The sequence below is a fragment of the Sebastes fasciatus genome, chromosome 17, assembly GCF_043250625.1.
Source record: "Sebastes fasciatus isolate fSebFas1 chromosome 17, fSebFas1.pri, whole genome shotgun sequence".
NCBI classification, from domain to species: Eukaryota; Metazoa; Chordata; class Actinopteri; order Perciformes; family Sebastidae; genus Sebastes; species Sebastes fasciatus.
The window spans coordinates 5,224,190-5,246,735 of NC_133811.1; the positions used below are offsets into that span (position 1 = coordinate 5,224,190).

The following is a 22,546-nucleotide window of genomic DNA, read 5'->3' on the forward strand; positions in this document are numbered from 1 at the left end:
GTCTGTAAAGGGGAGACTCGTGGGTACCCATAGAACCCATTTTCATTCACATATCTGGAGGTCAGAGGTCAAGGGACCCCTTTGAAAATGGCCATGACAGTTGTTCCTCGCCAAAATTTAGCTTAAGTTTGGAACAAGTTTAGCCTCCTTCCCGACAAGCCAGTATGACCAGTAGATTCCTCAGGTTTTTTCTAGTTTCACATAACAGTATCTTCATCTAGCTTTAAAACTGTGCCCGCTACAACATTCGAAACATTGATTGCGTTAAAGAAATTAGTGGCGTTAAAACAAATCTGCATTAACTTTGACAGCCCTACTTGAGATTAATCTTCTGGTGAAATTCACGGGGTTTAGATCCTTTTTTTTGTCGTTTCTATTCACTTTTACTTTCTAGTAAAAGTCAACGAAGCTCCATGTATTGCATCAGCAATATCCTCCTTCAGAATAACCCCTTCTATTTCACCTGTGCTGCTCTACACGAGCAGTTGGGGGTTGGAGTATCCTGCTTAAATAAACTACAACAACAATAGCTGCTGAGGGTGGAAGACGGCATAATAAATAAAACATAAAAAGTGCACAATTTAATCAGCTAAGTTTGTGCACAAATGCTTCCCCCCCTGATCCACAGGAGCAATTAGTGTTGTTGGTCCAGTTCAGTTATTTCTACACGGCCGGTTTAGCTGCAGATACTACTGCAGATACTACAGAAAGCAGAGATGATGTCACACTTTACTTGATGCATTTATTGCTCATTACTGCTTTCAAAGGCAGAGCTGCGATAGTAAACAGCTACTGGCTGTGAGCAGGGCGGCAGCTGCTCTGTCTGGCTGTGGAGGTGGTTATTGTTTGGAGCACGGCTGCAGTGCGTGGTTGAATCTACGATGGTATGGATATGGCTACGGTAGCTGTACTGTGACTACTCTTTACTGCTCCTGTTAAAATTAACCAAAAACAGCATCATTGAGCCACACAGGGTTTGAACCTGCCGTGTTGGAAACTGTTACCAACACACCGCAGGAGCTCAAGAATACAATAGCTTCACTACAACGCTAAGTCAGCACAACCAAATCAATTCACTGCACACATAAAACCCTTCCATGTAGTTAGTGTTACACCAATTAGATACTAATGTGTCAGCCATAGTCATAACAACCAAAGCACAGCCATAGCTACTAGAGATTCATGACAGATTAACATAAACATATTTAACATTTAAAGAGGACCTATTATTCGTTTTTGCTTTTTCCTTTCCTTTAATGTGTTATATATATTTTTGTGCATGTAAAAGGTCTGCAAAGTTAAAAAGCTTTAACTCCACGCCAAAAGGAGTTACTCTCCCCCACAGAAACACTGCTCCTGAACAGCCTGAAACGCCTCGACTGAAGTCCTGCCTTTTCTTCCGTGACGTGGTGATGTCACCAAGTAACACATTTTGCCTAGCGGCTAGTTTGGCACGCCCTCAAACAAAGCTAGTTAGAGTTTGGTTCGGTTAACCAATCACAACAGTGGCCTACCAGACTGGGCTTTTCCACAAGTTTTCATTTTAAAACGAATAACTTTTGCTACATTTATGCCTAGCGTCCACACTACTCCGGCGTTTGAGCCCCTAAAACAAAGACGTTGCTGACTCTGTTTCTGTTTTAAAACTCTGCCGTTGCGTTGTAGTCTGGACGGACAGAAACGGAAATTTTTGAAAACGATGACGCGAACACCCACGTTTGCTTCTTGATTGGGTCTCATCAGCCATGACCATGGGAAAACATCACAATAGCATGTGACTTTTCATCTGAGTAAACACAATTAGTGAAACAGCTCGCAGATACCCATTTGCAGAGGAGAGTGATTCACATTCCCAACAGACACATTTTTTTTTTTCCCAGACCGAACTCAAGATCCATACCGGCAACCTTTTCACTCACAAACACACGGCATCTCTAATTTCTGAGCTGCTGCCTGTCGCCTTTGAATGGTAAACATGTTGGCTAAACAAAGCTGTTTTCACCCAAACCATTCAAGCTGAACATTTGTAGTTCACCGTAATACAGGTCTGCTATCATCAGTAAACAAAGGCAATGCACGTCAGAGAGCTGTTTGTCTGAGGCAAAATGAAGATAATTTGTGTAATTCAAAGGTATATGCGTAATTGAATCAAAAGCTCTTCAAAAGAAGAGAGTTACTTAGTCTTCTTTGCTGTCGTCTGCAAATGCTAAAAACACCTTTCGCTTTTTTTTTCCTAAGTGGCGCTCTCATTATTTGCATATATTATCAGCATATAAGTGCATTGTGTCATTACTGGTGTTTATCATTCAAGACCACACTTTGATCTTACTCTCTCAATTACACACAACTACTACAACTGAAGCAACCACAACAGGTAGAGCGGTCAGGACAAGGCCTCACCAGAGATGTTGGTGGTGATCTCGGTGAGCGCCGTCTGGCCGAACCCCTTGGTGGTTCGGGCCCGGACCGACACCAGGTAGGTGGTCCCGGGATGCAGGCCGGAGAACATGTGGTAAGTCTCGTTCCTCAGCTTGGACACAGTACGACGAGGACCTGGCACGTTAATGCCGGGGTCTGACGACTCGATGCTCTGGTAGCTGATCTGGAAACGGGGGAAAAAGAAGACACTGGATTAAAACAAGAGTTTACAGCCATGCTAGTAGCGCTGTGAGGTTTTACTTTCACATCTAACTCCTTTGGTACTACGGTTAAAACAAACTCAGGTCGGTTTTCCCGTTTGGTTAGTAGGGTTCATTTGGGCTGGTGTGAAAGCTGGCAATCGAACTCTGGCTTGGACCAATTAACCGAACCAAGACAGCTTGAAAAGGTGGGTCTCGGTCCGCTTCCAAGGAGACTCTGGTGCGGTTCATTTGTGTGAAAGAAAACAACCCATCCACATGATTTTAGGATAGCAGATACGTGATTTTTAGCGTGATTTCAAAAGCTAATCTATTAATAAATCCATCTGCTGATGGTGAAATCTGTTCAGGAAGCAAGCTGTATTTAAAGCCATATATAGAAGCACGTCAGTGTGGTGTATTTTCCCTGATTAAAAGGTCAAAAGGTCAGACTGTGTACTTTCTCACATCATTAACTCCATTAAAAAGTTGGTGACGCCAAAGTAATGCCACATGACTGTGTCCATGCATGCTAAATGCCAATGTCAGCATGCTAACATGCTCACAATGACAACGCGAACATGCTGATGTTACGCAGGTATAATGTTGACCATGTTCACTATTGTAGTTTAGCATGTTAGCATGCTAACGTGTGTGCAAGTACAGCTGAGGCTGATGGGGATGTCATTAGTTTTGTAGGTATTTGGTATGCTTAAATAAGCCTGATGATGCTGCTAGAAGAAAATCTAGAGCATCTACAATTCTGTACTTACCATCCCTGTAACTCTGATTAAAGAGGCTTATTACGAGCTCTTGAGTCTACGGAAATGAACAAACTTTCAAAAGCTGGATTTCCACCAAGTTCCGAAGTTCCTGGTAATTTTAGTCCCATGACTACTTTTCAAGGAACTAAAAGGTTCCTTTGATCCATTGTTGTCTCCAAAGTTTCGGCTAATTAGTCCGCTGACATATGGAAAAGCAACATGACATGTGACGAGGGCTGCTGGTGGTCACAGCAGTAAACACACTCTGCAGCCTGCCCGTTTCATCTAAAAAAAACAAACGATATCTTCTGCTGCATAGTATTTAGTGCTGCACGTTGGATGTAATCCATGAAATGCAGCGGAGGAAAATGAAACTAAGAGCGTCTGTCTCCTCGGTAAATCATCTGTTGAGTGTTTGATGGTTATTTATTTGTGCTTAAGAACGTAACTGCCGTGAAACAATTATAAATTAAAAGGTATTTAAGTATAATTGCTTACATGTACTTGAATATATTCTTTTCTTTCATTCACAGCATGTCCGTCTCTTCTACTGATCTCTCTCTCTCTATATTTTTTGCTGTCTTTTTTAAAATGAGTCGGGAAGCCGACAACAGAGCCTAACTTTACTTTCAATGTTATCAGACAGAGGGAAATGCTCTCCTCTTCTTCTAAAAACGGTTCTGAATCAATACTGGAGTACTTCCTTGTTTATAAACGAAGCGGTACACAAGTTGAAGCAGCGGCGTTGTGTGTGTGTGTTTCACCGATCAGCGACGGTCATCCCTGCAAACGCCACCCCAAAAGTTCCTGTACTTTCAGAAAGTACTACCCCCCGACCAGGACCTTTTTACGGGGTAAAATATCCCTGTAACTTAAAGGTCCCATATTGTAAAAAGTGAGATTTTCATGTCTTTTATATTATAAAGCAGGTTTAAATGCTTTATAAAATACTATTAAACTATCAAAACGCTCAATATATGGAGAAATACACTCAGCCCGTATTCAGAAATTGCGCGTTTGAAGCAAGCCGTTAGGATTTCTGTCCATTTGTGATGTCACAAATCTACCATATTTAGATCATTACACGGTTTTAAACATAAACATTTTAATCGTGTCCCAGTTTATTTCCCGTTTCGATGTATGTGAATAACATCAACTGACAGGAAGTAAACATGGACCGAAGCTTTTGCTTAGCGACGCAATTCCGTTGAATTGCACTAAAACGGAGCGTTTCAGACAGAGGGTAAATACACGTATATTCAGGCAGACAGTATGAGGAAGGTAAAAGTTACAGCATGTAAACATGTTCTAGTAGAAACACAAAATACAAGTGTGAACCTGAAAATGAGCACGATATGGGACCTTTAATTTAAACCCTGGTTCATGCGGTCGAAACACAATGAGTTCCTCAAAAGGTTCCTAGTCCCTGGGGATAGTTCCTGTGGTGGAAACGGGGCTAAAAGTGTCAAAGTTAGATGTTTGGCTTTCACCTTAGCATGTCTTCAAATTAGGTCATAGCAAGTGTTCCCCAATTCATACCATTGTTAGGTCAGACCAAATGTTACTGTACAAGCCTGCAGACTATCTGTAATATGCTTCACAGCCTATAGCTTATTATTCACACTACCTGAAAGATCGAATTTAGATGGCATTTTATTTAAAGGCTCTCTCACGAGAAAGGACTCTCAATTAATCCTAAAAATGTCGTCTCACGGCGCAGAACTAATAAATCTTCTGCTGCAGTTAGCCCCTGATAACCAGACTCGGGGAGATTCTGTGTCATATCCTCGTTGTACAGCCCTGCTGGCCTGATTTAACACACTTTTCCGGATTACTTGATGAATTAAAGCCAGAGGAAGAAAAAAACAACAAGTACTGAAGATGACAAGTATGAATGAAGACCAGCTTGATGATGTTGCTTTTTTTTTTGTTGCAATTTGATGAATGTGTTTAAGTCTGTGAAACAAGATTCAGAAAAGTGAGGTAATCAGCCAGGCTGTTTGTAAAATTGATTGTTTGTCACTCTCATGGCTGTTCTTCAGCATGGTGGTTCACTGAGCAGCACGACCTCCCAATGCAATGGTCCATGGATGGCAAAAGACATGACAGCTCAGTACAATGTGGCGTATAAGTTATCGATTAACCGATAGACGGACTACAGGACATTATTTATGGGGGACAAGATGGTTGCTCTCGTGTTGTTTAGTATTTTAACTATTCCTTTTTCAATCAAGTAACTCAGTCTCAATATGAAACTACAAAAACCAAATCCATTGTTATCAGCCACGTCATACTAGCTTTTCACAAAGGAGGCTAAATAACGCTCCAAACTTGCGCTAAATTTTGGTGAGGAAATACTGGCATAGCCATTTTCAAAGGGTTCCCTTGTCCTCTGACCTCAAGATATGTGAATGTAAATGGGTTCTATGGGTACCCACGAGTCTCCCCTTTACACACATGCCCACTTTATGATAATCACATGCAGTTTGGGGCAAGTTATAATCAAGTCAGCACACTGACACACTGACAGATGTTGTTGCCTGTTGGGCTGCAGTTTTGCCATGTTATGATTTGAGCATATTGTTTTATGCTAAATGCAGTACCTGTGAGGGTTTCTGTGAATTGATTTCCAATAATAAATACATACATATATACATACATTTGCATAAAACAAGCATATTTGTCCACTCCCATGTTGATAACAGTATTAAATACTTGACAAATCTCCCTTTAAGGTACATTTTGATTAAAACATGTGTGATTAATTTGCGATTAATCACCCATTTAATGTTTTAATCAAAAGCAAGGGTAAAAAGATGTGTCTTGAGATTTTGTTTCAAAGTGTCAACAGATTAAGAGACCTTCAGGCAGGCTGTCCCTGAGTTTGTTGTTTTATGATAACGATATGCAGCAAAAAAAACAGAGATCTCTGGTGAGAATTGAAAATATAAACACTAGAAGTTTTACAGCTTTTTCAAATTGGACTCACTGGAAACTGGTGGTGGAGTTCATAGTGATTCAACGAGTGTAGCCCATTACAGACAACGGCAAAGGCGAAAGTTACTGCTTTGTTTTGTATGCATTCCTGTTTGCTGTGATATTTGGATTGTGAACTACATCTTGAAGCTTTGTTCTTACAAACGATGGATAGTTTGTCGAGGCTGTGTGAGGATCCACCAGGTGCCGTCCCATGTGACGTGATGTATTTCTTTAGCAGATTTGTGACTCTTAAACACTGATAAAAAGTGTCGGCCTCAGACATCCAGTATTGCACATTCACAGCAGTGGTATTTGGAGGTTATGGACGAGGGGCGCCTCATCTGTATGCGGAGCGAGGTTACAGCACCTCTCGCAGTCCGAGCTACTCCCGCTTTGTGAATGGAAACTAGTTTCTCTCCTCCATCAGGCGACCATGTGTTAAGCCATAGTGGGTCTAAAATGCAGAAAATAGCTCCACAGCCCCATACTACAAAGGTCTACGGTTGATATGGGGCCATCAATAATTAATTAGAAACATTTAAAGTTGCCCCCTTGTGGAGGCATCTCTTAGGCAAATAAGTAATTAGAGTGGTTGTCCCCCATGTAATTACAGCCTGAAGTCTGTGCCTCAGCTTCATTACCATATGAACATGTACAGTAAATCCCATGAACTGTGAAAAGTGGGTCCTCCTCACTCTAGTGGCTCGGGCTCATGTGTGCTACCGGCGTTTGGGCAAGGAGCAGAAAAAAACAAGCCTGGGGGAAATCAAAGAGGGGGAGCATAGTACAGTCTTTTAAAGTGAGCAGAGGACACTTTTTTCCTTGATCTGAGTCATTATACTGAAGGAGGATGAATAAAATAGATACTGGCAAGGGGGAAATAACATCCTACACCTGGAGAGGATTAGTGTGTGATGTGAAGGCGGCTGTTTCGATGTGGAGTGTGGATTATTTTTTGCATGACTAACGAGGTATCCTACCTCGTACTGCGTGATGAGGCCGTTGGGCTCGACGGGCTCCTCCCACTTGAGGAAGATCATGTCATCCAGCGGGGTGAAGGTCAGCGACTCCGGAGCGATGCCGCCAGGAACTACAGCAGAGGGAGAGAAAAACAACCTTCTCTGAAACAAACACTCCGCTCGGGTCTCAAGTTAATGGACTCATGCGCAGGCATACCAGGGGGTAAAAACATCTTTGACAGAGTGAGAAAAAAAAAAAAGGCACAGGGCCAAGGAGGGATGGAGGAGGACGAAGAGGAGGGGAATAGAGAGACAGAGCAGAAGGGAGGTGATGAAAGGAAACGGTGGACCTGCTTGCTCTCAGCCCCTCAGGATGAATTGAGATTCTGGCTTCTACTGTCTGATAACGGAGCACCGTGTCTTGGGGGATGACAGTCGATTTTTCTCCTTTAGCACCTTACTGACAGAAAAACAGCAAAGTAATCCAACCTGCGAACTGGCTGAGTACCTCTTCTGCATTTCTGGCTTAATGACATGCATCTCCTTAAAGGAGTACACCTTCTTTTTGTGGTTGCCAAGTGTTGGAAAGCTCTGAGAATAAACAATGATTCACAGTGGACTGTTGGCTCCGGTGTTTATACAATAGCCTTCTGGCATGAACATGTCACAAAATGAGAATCAAGAGAGCTCTCAAGCTGAGAGAGAAGTCTTAAATAATAATGGTACTAAGTCTGATAGTTTTGTGCAGGAAAGGAAGTGAAAAATACACAGTTGTTCACCCTGAAAGGATTCCAAAAATAAACCCTAGCTACATCTATTTTGAGTGAATCATGTTTCCATTAGAACATGTAGGAAGATGCAGGAAATTAAATCTCAAGAAAAATAAAGTGTGACTGTCTACAAAATGTGCAAAACTACCTTTGCACAATGTTCCTTTTCGGTTAAAGAGGCAACATTGTGCAATTTCATAGCCTCTCTTGTAAAAAAAGCAGCATGGTTTGATGTCAAAGAAAAATCTCAGGTTCCATTTTCATGTTATTACAACTTGGTTCTTATATAAATAGTTATAGGGATTGTAGTCATTGTGTTGTATATCAAGTTACATAAAAAAAATGCTAGTCAGACAATCATCCCTGATTATTAGTCACTGTTAGTCAAATCTGATCGAACCACATTCACACAGTCCTGACTCTATGTAAGAATCAGAAATTGCTTGTTAACAGCAACACCTGTGGCCGTAAAGTCAACGAAAGTCAGCGTCCTGTTGCTCGCACCCGCGCTTGTGCTCGCTCTACATAGACATGAACGAGCATCGCTCAAAACAGTGAGGCGACACACATCAACTAAAACCACAATATCACTCTATACTTCAGCTGCTTGGCAGTAATGTTAGCTGACCAGACGAAGGTCTCTCCATGAATCAATGCTGATCCTAGTGTTGGCTTTTCCTGCTTCAGCCTCCCGACGGCGGCCGGAGGGAACAGGGGAGACACCGGAGTTTTGGTCGGAGACGATAACGTTTCTCGCTGCGGAGATATTCTCAGAGCTTAACTAACTCTTCTGCAGTGTGTAGTGTGCGCGCATGCACGTGAGAGGTGGAGCGAAAGAGCAAGCGAGAACGAGCGCAGTGTGTGAGTGAAGACAAGCAGGCAGAGGAGCAGAGTACAGCAGAGACTCCGGTCCTGGAGACCAAAACTACGGTCTCCCTCGCGTCCTTCGTCCGCGGCCAACACTGTTTTGCTAGACGGGCTTCACTAGATACAACTTTGTTGCTTCCGTGTAGTTTGTGTTGGAGTCTTGTCTGAACAGCGTATCCTCACGCGAGCACGGCATAGGACACCGACCCGCAATGATTTATACGTGTAAGAAGTTACAAACAGTCCCTTTAATAAAGAATACTGAAGGATGTCCTTTTCTCGAACTTTGATTGTTGCATATTTAGTCATGACTAAGTTACAAAGGAATATAATTTGAAATCATTTCTTTCTTAAAGACACGGCCACAAGACGGATGTTAGCTAATGTTGTTCTTCAGTCGTGGAAATTCCCTTACAAAGTCTGGAGTTAATCTAGCGTTGATGGAAGGTCAAAATTGAAGCAGAAAGTCAGTCTGTAAACTGTGATAGACGGTTACAACAGACATTTTAGGTAATAGCGACCCCCTTTACACCTGGTATTAAAATGCGTCTCGTATCCAGATTGTATCTAGATATGATTTAACCTGTTTACTTTTACACCTGGTATTAATATGTGTCTTCAGTGTCCACATTCAGATCCGATTGAGCTCCGATCGCTCTGTCTGAAAGGGCTGAGAGGAAGCCTCCGGTGGCTGCACAATGCCCGGGCTTACAGCGTGGACACATCAGTCACAAAACGCCGCCATTTAGAGGGAGAGGGCCCGCAAATGTGACTTTGAGGTACGTTAATACTCGCAAACTCAGAGGGATGAGGGATCAGAGATGCTGAGCTCAGACAGAGCGGTGGCGGTGATCTCCTCCCTGGTCACGGCGGTACAGTGACCAGAGGAGCACTGAGCGCACCCGGCTGAAAAATGAAAGCTACTCGGTGGTACCCGAGCATTATTTTCGCCCACACACTCGTGTTCAATGTGGTCACAATGTGTCCATGTGACACCCTCCGGAGGTGGTTTGGCCGTCTCCGTCCTCAATGTGTTTTGGGTGCATTTGCACCTGTACTTTCATGCGGTCAATCAACCAAAACACCTTTTAATGCCAGGTGTAAAGGGGGTAAATTTTACTATTCGTGTTAGTTTTCTCTTTCAAAAAACATTTGGCTAACCTGTAGGTTTGTTTATAACCTGTATGACTGTCTCACTGCTTGTGTTTCTTGCCTTGCCAAACTTCGCAATATCGGCACAATTCTAGATCTCAGAAATGAACTACAATGTCATAATTATTATCATGAGAAATAATGGCCTTATATCAATTATCCTTATAACGCTCTTTCATCTTGTTCGACCTTGTGTTATTTTGTTGACCTTCTATTTCTATTTTCGTGTTTTATTGTAGGGTACTTATACTAAAGTTGCTTTTGCTTTTTCAAACTCTCCTGTGGACAAATTATCTTCATGCTACTGTGCATACAAACACTGTATGTTGTAATTCAAATGCTTCTGTGCTACCTGTGACGTTTAATTTCTAAGAAAAGGTAACAGGGAGGTCTCTTGTGTGTTAGCTGTGACTGAATAACTGAATGCTACTCTCTTGCAATATCAAACTTCTTTGACCTAAAGCTGAGGTATAGACAAAGCACGCTAGAAGAAAATCCTGCGGTATCCATGAATCTCTGACAGCCAAATCTGCCTCCTAGAAGCAGCAGAGACACAGCGTAAGCAAAGTGCTACACCAGTGTTTGATTGTTGAGCCCATAGGAAACCGTCAGGAGGAACTGTCACCGGCTGCGGCTCAATTACTGTAGTTGTGAGGGTGATGGCGGCTCTCCTTGAGAGAGAGAGAGGGATTGGGGACTGTCAGACTGTCAGACTGGCATTCAGGGGCTCAAAAACAAAACTTTCCATTGGTGCTGACATTCAAAAAACATCAAGCAAAGTGTGGGGGGAGAAACAATCACGGCTTGTTTTTTTGACACGTGTGTTTTAACTTGTCACTTCCTAACCAGTCAAATCTAATGAGTGAAAAAATACCATCCATGCTACATTCTGTATGTTATTACATTTATGTAAATTCATTTCTTCCAGCCTGCAAGACAGCAATGTGTAGGTGTAGATAATTAAGTCTTTATTTTTCCATATCTCCTTAACTGCTTGGTATTTTCAAGTGTTGCTGTAAAAACTGAATGTAAAACAATAATCCATTTTTTTTTTTAGCAGCTACTAAAATGCATTTTGAAGGTGCAATAAAAAACTAGAATTATTGCCTCGCAGTTGTATGCCTCCGCCAACCAGTCAAGTTGCAGGTTATATCCATATCTGTCCAAAAAGTCAGCATTTGATCTCATTTAGTCCTGATCAGACAGAGCCCGGGGGGGATTTTTGTAATTGTTTTCAATGAGATTGAAGCGTTTTGCGTCCTTAACGCCTCATGTTGAAAAAAATTCCACACCATGTGGAAAAGGGCACGGCGTCATTCATGTTTTGTCATTGTGGTCACTTATGATGGATACCTGGAGCTTTATGAGTTTACAAACTGTAGTCACCGTGATCTAATCAGAAAACAGCAGGAGGAGAATTAAGTGGTGGGCACACTACCAACGTCAGGAGCGCGTGGCGGCTGCGTCGTGTGGTGGCTGCATGATGCACGAGTCTGGTGTTCACACTAGACGCGTGTTGGCTGCATGTCGGCTGCGTGTCGGCTGTGGTTCTGCTACTGCTGTCAGCCCTTTCTTTCTGCAAAGAGTTTGCCTTTTAATGACCATTTAACTTCGTGATAAATATAATTAATATTTATTTTAGACAGAGAAAGGTTCAGAAATAATTAGCATATGAATTCTTGGGTTATGGACAAAAACGTGTTTTGTGAGGTTACGGTGACCTTGATTTTTGACCACAAAAATTGAATGAGTTCATCTTTGAGTCCAAATGGACATTGGTGCCAAATTTGAAGAAATTCAATCAAGGCGTTACAGAGATATCACAAAAATGGGACAGACGTGAGGTCAAAGTGACCTTGACCTTTAAACTTTGACAACCAAAATCGTATGAGTTCATCCTTGAGTCCAAATGGATGCTTGTGCCAAATTTGAAGAAATTCCCTCAAGGCGTTCCTGAGATATCACGTTCACAAAAATGATATGGACGGACGGACGGACGGATAACCCCAAAAACGCAACGCCTCCGGCTGCGGCTAAAAGGCGCCGCGGAGGCATAAAAAAAGCTGCCAATTTCCTATCATAGCCGTCATTCCCTCTCACTCTCTCCACAGGGTCAAGAATCTCCCTGAGTGGCATTCAATTACATTGAAAAATCTTGCTTATTCTACATAACAATAAGTGTTTGACCTCCTGTACTTCCACTCTCTGGGAATTTGCATTAGAATGTCTCTAATCTGCTGATGTACACAGGAAAATATTAATACAAAGATAAGCAAAATCATTTTACCATTTTGCAACCGGCCACGGGCCCGGGCTGATTAATGTTCCACTGGTTTCCATTTAAAAGGCCGATCTTCCATTTAGTTATGCTGATCCAGCTTATTTTGTGAGTCAATATTTGTCTTTTCTTTTCAGCTGGTACTGGATGACTAAAGGCATGGATTTGTGTAAGCAGTGCACAATAATTATCTGAGCATGAGGAAGCATGCAAAGAAAACCAGAGCTGAGAAACTATGACAATAAAGAGCTTCAGTGCATCCCATTCTCCATAATGCTGCTGCAGTCACACAGATGTAACAAATGGATGCCATATTTGAGCAAACCCTCGCATCGTTTGTCTTGTTTACTGTTTACTGAGTGAAATAAAAACCGCCCACTCACTGTCTTCCTCCGTCTGGAAGGTGACCTCTCTGCTCTCCTTCTTGCCTTCGGGGTTGGCCAGCGCCAGCCGGACGTGGACCGAGCGGAAGGGCGGCAGGTCTCTCAGGGTGAAGTGAGAGGTGTTGCGCTCCACGGACAGGCACTCTCTGACGGTGGCGTTGTTCCCTCCGCTGCCCCCTGTTGGCATGGAGTAGCGGTAGCACAGGGACAGGGAGTAGGTGTGGCAGCGGGTAAGGTTGTAGCCCAGCGGCTCCCACTGGAGGGCCAGCTGCCGGGGCTGGATCTCTGCGGCCGTCAGACCACGCAAGGCACGCATGGGCTCTGAGAGGGACAGGAAGCAGAAATGATATCAATAACAGTGCAGACAGTGAAGTCATGTTTACCAGCTTCTGCAGAGCAAACCAAAGAGACCACAGAAGAAAATGTTAAACACAGTGATGAAGAAGCTTTACTTGGAAGTAAAGCAGTGTCAATACTCCAAACCAGAGCTACTTTTAGACAAATTGGGTGAATCTATGATGTTGCACGTAAAAAATTGCTGATTTTTCAGAATCAAAGAGACATGACAGTAGGGATGCACCGATACCATTTTTTTCAGACCGAGTACAAGTACCATTGCTTACATTTGGGTACTCGCCGATACCGAGTACCGATACGAGTACTTCTCTGTGCCAAAAGACCCTCGTTAACAGCCAGCTGGAGGGTGTGAGCGACACACGGCAGGCTGGGGAGTCCCGCATACGAGCGGCTCTAGGTCGGCTTGGAAAGGCTCGGGGCGAAGGTGGGTCGCGGCCGCAGCTTAACAGCGCTCCCCGCCCGGACCTCGCCGCACCGTGACGGGGCTCCCTGCTCCCGGTGCGACTGACGACCGTGGCGGACTGTCCTCAGAGCGCCCCAACCGCATCGTGCCGCAGCCCACGTAAAAGGCACCAGGGGTCTGTGGCGTTGACGGCAACTCACCCGACCCGTCTTGAAACACAGACCAAGGACATCGCGCTGCTGTAAAGTGGCATCTGTGCCGTTGTATCGGAGCCGTTTTGCGAGTACGAGTACATGAGCACAGTATCGGACCCAATACCCGATACTGGTATCGGTATCAGAGCATCCCTCCATGACAGACAACATGATGGTCCCCAACAAATCAGAGCTTGCCGTCTTTCACATGATGTCATTGGGAAGAAGGTGCTGGGAACTGACTTCCAGGAACAAGAATGTAAACCTACAATGGCGCTGTGTATGATGCTGGCTGTCTTCTGTTTGGAAAAGCCCCAAAAAAGAAAGAAAAACAACTGTGACCTTTCCTCTGTTCCACAGTTCCACCTACAACATAATTCCTCTTTCACTTCGCCATATAAAGCTGTGAGTGGAAGAGCACTCTGTGCTCTGTGGAATTGTAGTGAAATTAAATATTTCCCCTTTTTGATGGAGACCCCCCTGGAACCCCCTCAAGGACCACTGGGGGTCCCTGGACCCCACTTTGAAAAAAGCCCTGCCCACGACGACATGACTGGTCAGATGTCTGGCTGCTTTTCTGCCGCTGGACGTTGACACAAAGGAAAAGGGCTGGATGGAAAACCAGTTAATTTCAAGTTAGTGAGGATGAGATGCTGCTCTCTGTTGCAGCACAACTTTAAGATTTATGCTGACAAGACGAGTGTATTTTTAACTAAAAAAATCTCAGCCCAGTACAGCTTTAAAGAGAAATACTGATGGGGGGGAAAGGAGACAGCAACAGTTGCAGCTGACTTTACAAACTTACACCACGAGGTTACAGAGGGGTGAATCAATGGAAAAAATAAAAGTGCCTGAGGAAGTAGCACACAACACATCTCCTCTCCTAACATGAATGAGGTTCAGGAGGAGACCGGTGCACGGCCTTGGCAGAGAATCAACTGGGAAGCCTAATTACGGCTGTCATGTGCGAAAGCTGTGATTGCGGATGTCCAAATGTACAGTTTCAAACACACACGGGGGGGGGGGTATTTCTGTCCCGTGGCCTGGCCTGGATCTTTAAGTGTACTGCTGAGACATCAGATAAACCGAGAGGAGGGCAAAGCCGTCAGCATGGCACAGACACGCAGCACAGAGCCACAGACTGCTGGGGGGCCTGGGATAGGGGGGGGGGGTTACTAGCTACTGCTGCTTCACTAAACATAGATCTGAAGCTGATGAATGAAGCAATGTCACAGAGGAGACATCAGCTCTGAGGGGACAGAGACGAGACAAACAGGGAAATGTCCTTAAAGAGTTCTTGCTGATTTGAAAGACGTTTGCTCTTTCCCAAAAGGGTGAAACAGAGTTTGTGTCTTCAAAGTCGATACCATAGATTGTATATAAGCAGTGGATGTAGTCACCGTGACGTCACCCATTGGTTTGTGGACTGCAGTGTTGAAGCCTCGGGTTCGGCATTTTGGCCATCGCCATCTTGATTTTTTTTGCAACCAAAAATGACACGAAAGTAGGGCTGAACGATCCTTGAAAAAATATCTAATTGCAATGCGATATGATTTGCGATATGCGAGGGAATGATTTATTTTACATCATTATTCTCATTTTCATTGAAAAACATATTAAAGTGATTATGGCATGATTTTTTTTCGGGGATCTGTACCAAACAAAGATGTTTTCTTAAGTCTGTAGAATATGATGTATAGGTATCTGCAGCATTACAATATTTAATTGAAAATGGTACTTTGACACACATTTCGCCTTTAACAAATATTGCGCATTCTGCATTTGAAAAAATTAGAGAAAGCCATATTGCAATTTTCGATAAAATTTCAATTTTACCAGACCGGACAACGCCGTAGTAGCGATCTGTCAATCATAGCCCCGCCCTAAAGCATCCCCTGCTTTATGGTCTATTTGACTCTAAATGGGACCATAATTTACTAAATGAACATTGTGCTGTATTGAAGAAGACTTGAAACTAGCAATTGAGACCATAAACTCATGTTTACAATGTCTACTAAGGTAATAAATCAAGTGAGGAGTAGGCTCATTTTCTCATAGACTTCTATACAATCAGACTTCTTTTTGCAACCAGAAGAGTTGCCCCCTGCTGGCCATTAGAAAGAATGCAGGTTTAAGACACTTCCACATTGGCTTCACTTTTCAGATCTGGAAGAATCCCACTGGTCGATACTGATAGAGGCTAAAATCTTCCTGTGGAATAGTATCAATCAATCATATGATGAAGATGAAGCTTTGAAAAACGATATCATACCCGTCATGTCAAAGGTGCATGAGAATAACTGGCTGGATGTCAGATTTTTTAACGACATCAGCTCCGTCTAGCAGTGTAATCCGACTATAACCAGGTTCTGCCACCAGGGACTCACTGACTGAATGCTCACTTTCTGCTCTAGACACCATTACTCATCATTACAGCAGCAGCAGCAGCAGGCTCTGTCCTGTCCTCTCCACCCGCCAGTCCTCCACCAGTCCTACCCCAAACTGACATTCAGCTTGATTAGCCTAATCAGAGGGATTAGCCAGAGGCGGAGAGAGTGAAGGAGGGAAAGAGAGACCAGACAAGAGATGAGCAGGGGGAAGAGGAAAAAGATGAATGAGCAAGAGTCCCTATGGGTCTGCACATTTCATCTCATGCTGCTCATCTTTAACAGCTGCCTCAGTGAGCTGCCACTGAGGCCTGTCCCTCCTGCCAGGAGCTATGTTGGAATTATGATGGACTATCAGTGCACACCCTGGTACTTACCACTGAAATCACATGGGGCTTGGCCTACTGACATGCATATTTTGAATGAGTTTCTGCAGGTATCAATTTCTGGAAATTTAACCTCTAAATCATGTTGATGTTCGGTAGCTTCGTGACAGTTTAATCTACCTCATACATTATCCCGTAATGGCTTTCAAAGAGGAGTGGAGATTGACCTAGCGAAAGGAATACAACTTTCAATAGTTTTTGACGTGCTTATTGCTATATGTGTGTCTCTCCTGGACAGTTTATATGTCGTCATCAACAACAACAAGCAAAACAGAATCTTTAACCTACAGGACCGGTTGTACTTTTGGATGAAGCAGTCGATTGCATATGCAATGAGGAGAAAGAAGCACCTTGCAACACTCTGAACTGTAGGGCTGGGACAATATGCACTATCACGATACTTGGGTGCCGATTCAATATGTATTACGATTCTACAAGTATTGCGATTCGATATTACGATTTATTGCGATTTTTGTTAACTTTTTTAACACTAGACCATGGGGAAAAAGTTGATTCATACACTTCTAGGGACTTTTACTTTGGAAAATCTCTAAATTACTCCAGTAAAAATCTTTGATTTTCAGCACGTATGTAGTCAGAGAGGTCCTGAAGTCAAATATATCAGTCATTGTCAGGAATTATTTATTAAACAATTTTTTAACCCAAAAATCAAAGAATAAAGACATTTCCCTCACAAATTAGTGGTACTTTCTTTTTAATCTATGAGGGATATGTCATTTTTTATATTTCTGGTGAATCCAATTAATCTTATTTCCATATATGTATTTTGTATATACAGTTCCCTTTGTTAACACCTTATTTTGAAAACCGGACACAGTCCCACGTGTATACTTCCGCTAACTTCTCCAAGTCCGTCTCTAGCTCTCCCGTCAGCTCCGTTCTCTTTATACATCCATGGTCAGCTCCATCGGGGCATTTCGAATGTATTTAACATAAATGTCAGTATATGGGTGCTCTACAGTTGTAGCGTCGGCCGATTTGACCACGGAGATGAGAGCGACGGCCTGCTCGACCGCCACGTTACCGCAATGTGGTAACGTTTCCTGTCCGTGACAGAGTTAGCATGCAGCTTTAGCCGTGATGTCTAGCTCTGCTTTTCCTGTTAATGTGTGAAACCCAAAGTGTTTCCATACTTTAACGGATGTGTAGTGTTTACCACGCTGGATTTAACATGTGAGGGTGCAGGTCGTATCCACGTTACTCAGACTACAACGGTCTGGGTATCATCGGATAATCCGTTATTCCTTTTGAATTCAGAAAGGAAAAAACATCAAGTTCTACACCATGATAATGCTGATTTTTCAACCAGCGATTATGACATTAATGCTAGCTAGACAGAATAAAGCTCTGTCTGTCATGACAATACTGTACTGGACTGAAGGCCACTCCATCACTCCAGATACTGTAGATTTAACAGATACCTGCTGTCTTCAGGTGGCTGTAAAGAGTCACCCGAGTAAAGGAAAGGCCTTCAGTACAGTTCTATTGTCATGACAGACAGAGCTTTATTCTGTCTAGCTGGCATTAATGTCATAACCACTGGTTGAAAAATCAGCATTATCATGATGTCGAACAAATTAACTAAATTACATATACTACCAAATAGACTAGAAATGATTGAAAAGCATCATAAACCACCAAACAGAATACAGAAAGTTAGTGATTTCAGTTTTTTAGTGAACTCAGGCTGATTAATCCTCATATTAGACTATGATGTCTGAAGGTTGGCAAACATGCTGATCAACCATACTTCTCTATCATTGATCATGATTATTGACTTGACTTTTCATCTATAAATGCGTCAAAATTTTAAATTTGACTGAAAAGAAAATCCTTGGGGATTGAGGAGTGGTGACCTCTGACCCCTGTGGTGGGTAACGTCACAGAAGGCCTACTCATAAAATGCACTTACTTCACTGATACCGAATCTCCCTCCAAACTAAATTGTAAAGCTGACGGCCCCTCAATATGAACTGATCAATACAATCAAACTTTATTGTCCACCAGGGTGGAAATTTGTCTTCAGCTCACAAAACACAGAAAACAACAGACATTAAAAACCAGACAGCAGTTAGTAAAAAACAGAGACAGGTTATGTTACACATTAAAACAGTTCATGTCAGTGTCTGTGGCTCAGATCTGCTCAGTCACTGTGTTGAGTTTAGAATATTGATGGTATTTGGGATGAAAGACTTTTTAAACACATGTATAGTTGCCAGAGGGGCTCTATAGCGCCTCCCGACTGGCTGCAGAGAGGATGGGAGCTATCTGCCAGGATACTCCTCGCTTTCTTCCTCGTCCTTTCTGTAAAAAGTTGAGTCAAGGGCTTTTGGGGTTTACCACCTATTTTGCCTGCCATTGACACAATCCTAGACAGTTTATTCTTCTATCTACAGTGTAGGTGACCGTACCAGGCAGGAAGGTTAAAGGTTAAAACACTCTCAACAATAGTTTTGTACACTAATTCTAAAATCTGCCGGCTGACACCGAGGCCACTAAGTTTCCTTAGAAGATAAAGTCGCTGTGAGCATCTCTTGAAAATATACTCTGTATTTTCAGAGAAGCTCACCTGGGTGTCCAGGACTGTACCGAGGTATTTAAAGTGTTCCACAGTTTCAACATGTTGGCCATCAAGTGAAACTGGCTCTGTGATCAAATGTTGTTTTGTGCAGCACATGATTAATTCTTTCGTCTCGGCCACATTGATTTCTAGCTGGCTAGTGTGACACCATGTCTGAAGGGCTGTAGTGTGGGCCAGATAGGCAGCTTCACCTAGTGGGCCTGTTTCCTGTAAAAGGCCAACTAAGGCCATGTCATCCACATACTTAAACAGTCTAAAATGTTTCTCATTGATCATAAATTCATTAGTAAAAAGAGAGAATAGCACAGAGGAAAGAACACAGCCTTGTGGGCAGCCTGTCTGACATGTTCTCCCTGACACAGACCCTCTGATCCACAACACTAACCCTGTGTTGATGTTGAGATCAAGGAGCCTTTTCAGGAGAATATGCGTCTTCATTGAGTTAAAAGCTGAGCTAAAATCCACAAATAAAGCTCTGGCATAACCTTTAGGATGCATAAGGTGTTTTGTGACTGTGTTAAACAGAGTCAGCGTCATCTGGGCCTCTGTTGCTCTTATTTAAGCGAACTGGAGCAGATCTAGCTTAGTAGCCACTGTGCTGGTCAGGTGGCTGGCAAGAACTCATTCCATGGTTTTACACAATATGGAGGTTATTGCGATGGGCCAAAGATCACTTGGCTTACTTGCGCCTGGCTTTTTTAGCACAGGCCTAATTATTGAGAATTTCCATGATTTTGGCACAGTGTAGGTGTCTAGGATATATAATTAATTAGGCTTTCTTAGGTACAGTATGTATTTATTTAGCCTATTTATCTTCTACTGTTACCTCGATCCTGTGCTTAAATAATGTTACACTTTTATAGAATGACCAAACTATCTTCTTGGCTTTTATTTTGACATGTTTGCCTTCACTTCCTGGTCACGTGACTGCCGTTCTCCACTCTTCGATTCAAAACAGAAAGTGACAGAAAGAAACTTGAAGAAACTAAATCGGATCGTTTTTTTAATTTGTTTTTTTCGGTTTTCGTTTGGAAACAAAAAACAAACAGAGCACCACGTGATTCCATTTTTCGTTTGTGGTTTAAAACGAAAAAAAGGAAAAACCCACGTGACTTCCGTTCTTCAATTAAAAACGAATAATGAGAAAAGGAATTCGCAAAAACAAAAAACGGCCCGGTTTGGGTTCGTTTTTCATTTTTTGATTCAGAAACCAAAAACGAGAAAACGGCCGTTTTCTCGTTTTTGGTTTAAAACGAAAAAATAAAAAAACGTTTTTTCCTTTCTGAATTCAAAAGGAAAAACGGATTATCCGATGATACCCAGACCCTACAACGATAAAACTTCCTTCTGCCTCCACATAGACTCAAATGAAGCAAATATATCGGTTCTGGAATTAAACATCGATTCAAAATCGGGATACATAAGTGAATCGTTTTTTTCCCCCATCCCTACTAAACTGACATTCAAACTCCAGCCTGCTGCGTCTGTTTGATAAATATACCACTTGTGTTTGGGGCAGAATGCGTAGAATCTGCACGACTAACCAGCACACAAGCCGCAGTAAATCTGGCCCTCTGCGCCTCTGTTGTTTAGTCGACATAATTAATCGTTCAAATGGGGAAAACACCACACACTTATGTGAGAGTGTGGCCTTGTAGGCGTTCATGACATTGCTTAGTTGTATCCATGAAAATTGACAGACAGTACTTACTAAGCATAGTGAAGCCTTGAAATGAATGGGCTTAAGGAAATACACACATTACCAATGTTCACTGCCATTTTCCTCAGGCCATCAGAATCATTTGAAACATGCCAATATTATTTAGAAAAATGTAATAAAGAAACAAGAAGCATGAATGCTGAAATACACGAATGGCACATATGCATTCATAACAAGGTCGCTTATTTGTGTCAGGAATGGGTCAGAAATCAGTCACTTCTGAATCTATTAATTTTCTGTTTTTCAGTCGTGACGATAAACAAATGGGGAAAACTGAAGTAATATTTGAGTTGAAACAATAAACCATAAGCAACATTAAGGATTCATGTGTTAGACTGACCTATATGTACTCAGAAGTCTGCTGGTGCTGAACCTACTTGCCCACCGCCACCCACACTGTGGTTTTGCTTTTTAGAAATAATTAGAAATAAAACCCATTTAGTTATTTTTTGTGTATCAGCGCCGTGTTATCAATACATAGTCAGACGACGGGTGCTACAAAAGCGAAAGTGTCTGCTCCGTATTGAGTCTCAGCACAGAACAGCAGAAGTCAGATTTCACAAACGGGACGAGAGAGAGTTGACGGACAAGACGATGGCGGAGGATTTGGTTTCAAAGCAAAAGCGCCTATTTGGCAATATTTTGAATTTAAATCCAGTGCTATAAACTTGTGGTATGAAGCTGTGCGGAGGACGGATCGGTCACAGCTGGTTTTGACGGCTCAGTGGGCACCAGGAGGAAACCTGCAGCCCTGCAGCCAAAGCTGGACCAGAGAGGCCAGACACACAGCCATCCAATAACAAAGGTCAAAGTAGTTCTCTACAGATATTGAGCGTCATCTGTTCTTCCGGTGTTGTCACAAGTTTATTTAGCGGTGGGAAAATGTCCTTACGGTGACATCCCCACCTTATAACACAATAAAAAATGAACACTTTTTTTTAAGATTCAAGGACAAAAATGTGCAGATTTATTTATTGTATTGAATTTGTGGATTGTTTGTTAGCTTTCCGATGATCAGAAAGGGGTGGTTGGCCATCATGGGTCCACTTTGAGGGCCCCTGTCTCCTGAACGGATGGTCATTCTGGTGAATCAAAACATGTTCTAACACTCTCTCATATAGGTTGACATGTAGGAAAAAAACACTGTTCAAATAGAAAGTTGTGAGGTCAGAAAGTGTTTGATTTCTGACAGAATGACCCACCACACAAAAAGCATGAACACTTGATGGGGGGGAAAAAAGCACAAGCGCACATCATTCGTTTAACATCTGAACTGGACCTCCTCAGTGTGGCTGGCCACCCTCAACAATGGCCCATGGGATTGCAATCCTCTGCACCAGTAAGTATGAAATGTCACACTCAAAGACTGTCCATAAAATGGGAGTCAGTGTGCTAAAAGAAATGTCTCTCCGTGACACATTAGGAAGACAAATTCATCCAGAGTTTTGTGTCACAGGGGCCTCTGCTGTCTGCTGCCTTCCCCCCGGGGATAAAGCTTTGCATCTGAGCAATGGGAGTTGACAGGAGGTGGGCGAGAGGAAGACACTGACGAGAGTCGATCAAAGAGTGTGGCAGGTGACAGGGGCGTCACGCCGTCTACTTGACAGAGCGGCAGGGTGTCTTTTTTCACCCTGGATGAGCAGCGCCGCGACTAAAACACAGATGAGAGGTGGCGAGAGGGACCGTGTCCTCTGCTCGCACGACACCAGAACCTCAATACTACACGA

General features: G+C 42.9%; 1 protein-coding gene across 6 annotated transcripts in view; it reads right to left on the reverse strand.

The window, feature by feature from the left end:
* Nucleotides 1-22,546, reverse strand: part of ptprua (protein tyrosine phosphatase receptor type Ua) — a 264,979-nt gene that overhangs the window by 72,121 nt on the left and 170,312 nt on the right. For all 6 annotated transcript variants that reach the window (XM_074614139.1, XM_074614144.1, XM_074614143.1 and 3 more), the window contains exons 8-10: nucleotides 12,771-13,091; nucleotides 7,342-7,451; nucleotides 2,401-2,602 (exon numbers count right to left, since the gene is read on the reverse strand). In XM_074614139.1, the coding sequence (XP_074470240.1) occupies nucleotides 2,401-2,602; nucleotides 7,342-7,451; nucleotides 12,771-13,091 (633 nt within the window). The remainder of the gene's footprint in view (nucleotides 1-2,400; nucleotides 2,603-7,341; nucleotides 7,452-12,770; nucleotides 13,092-22,546) is intronic.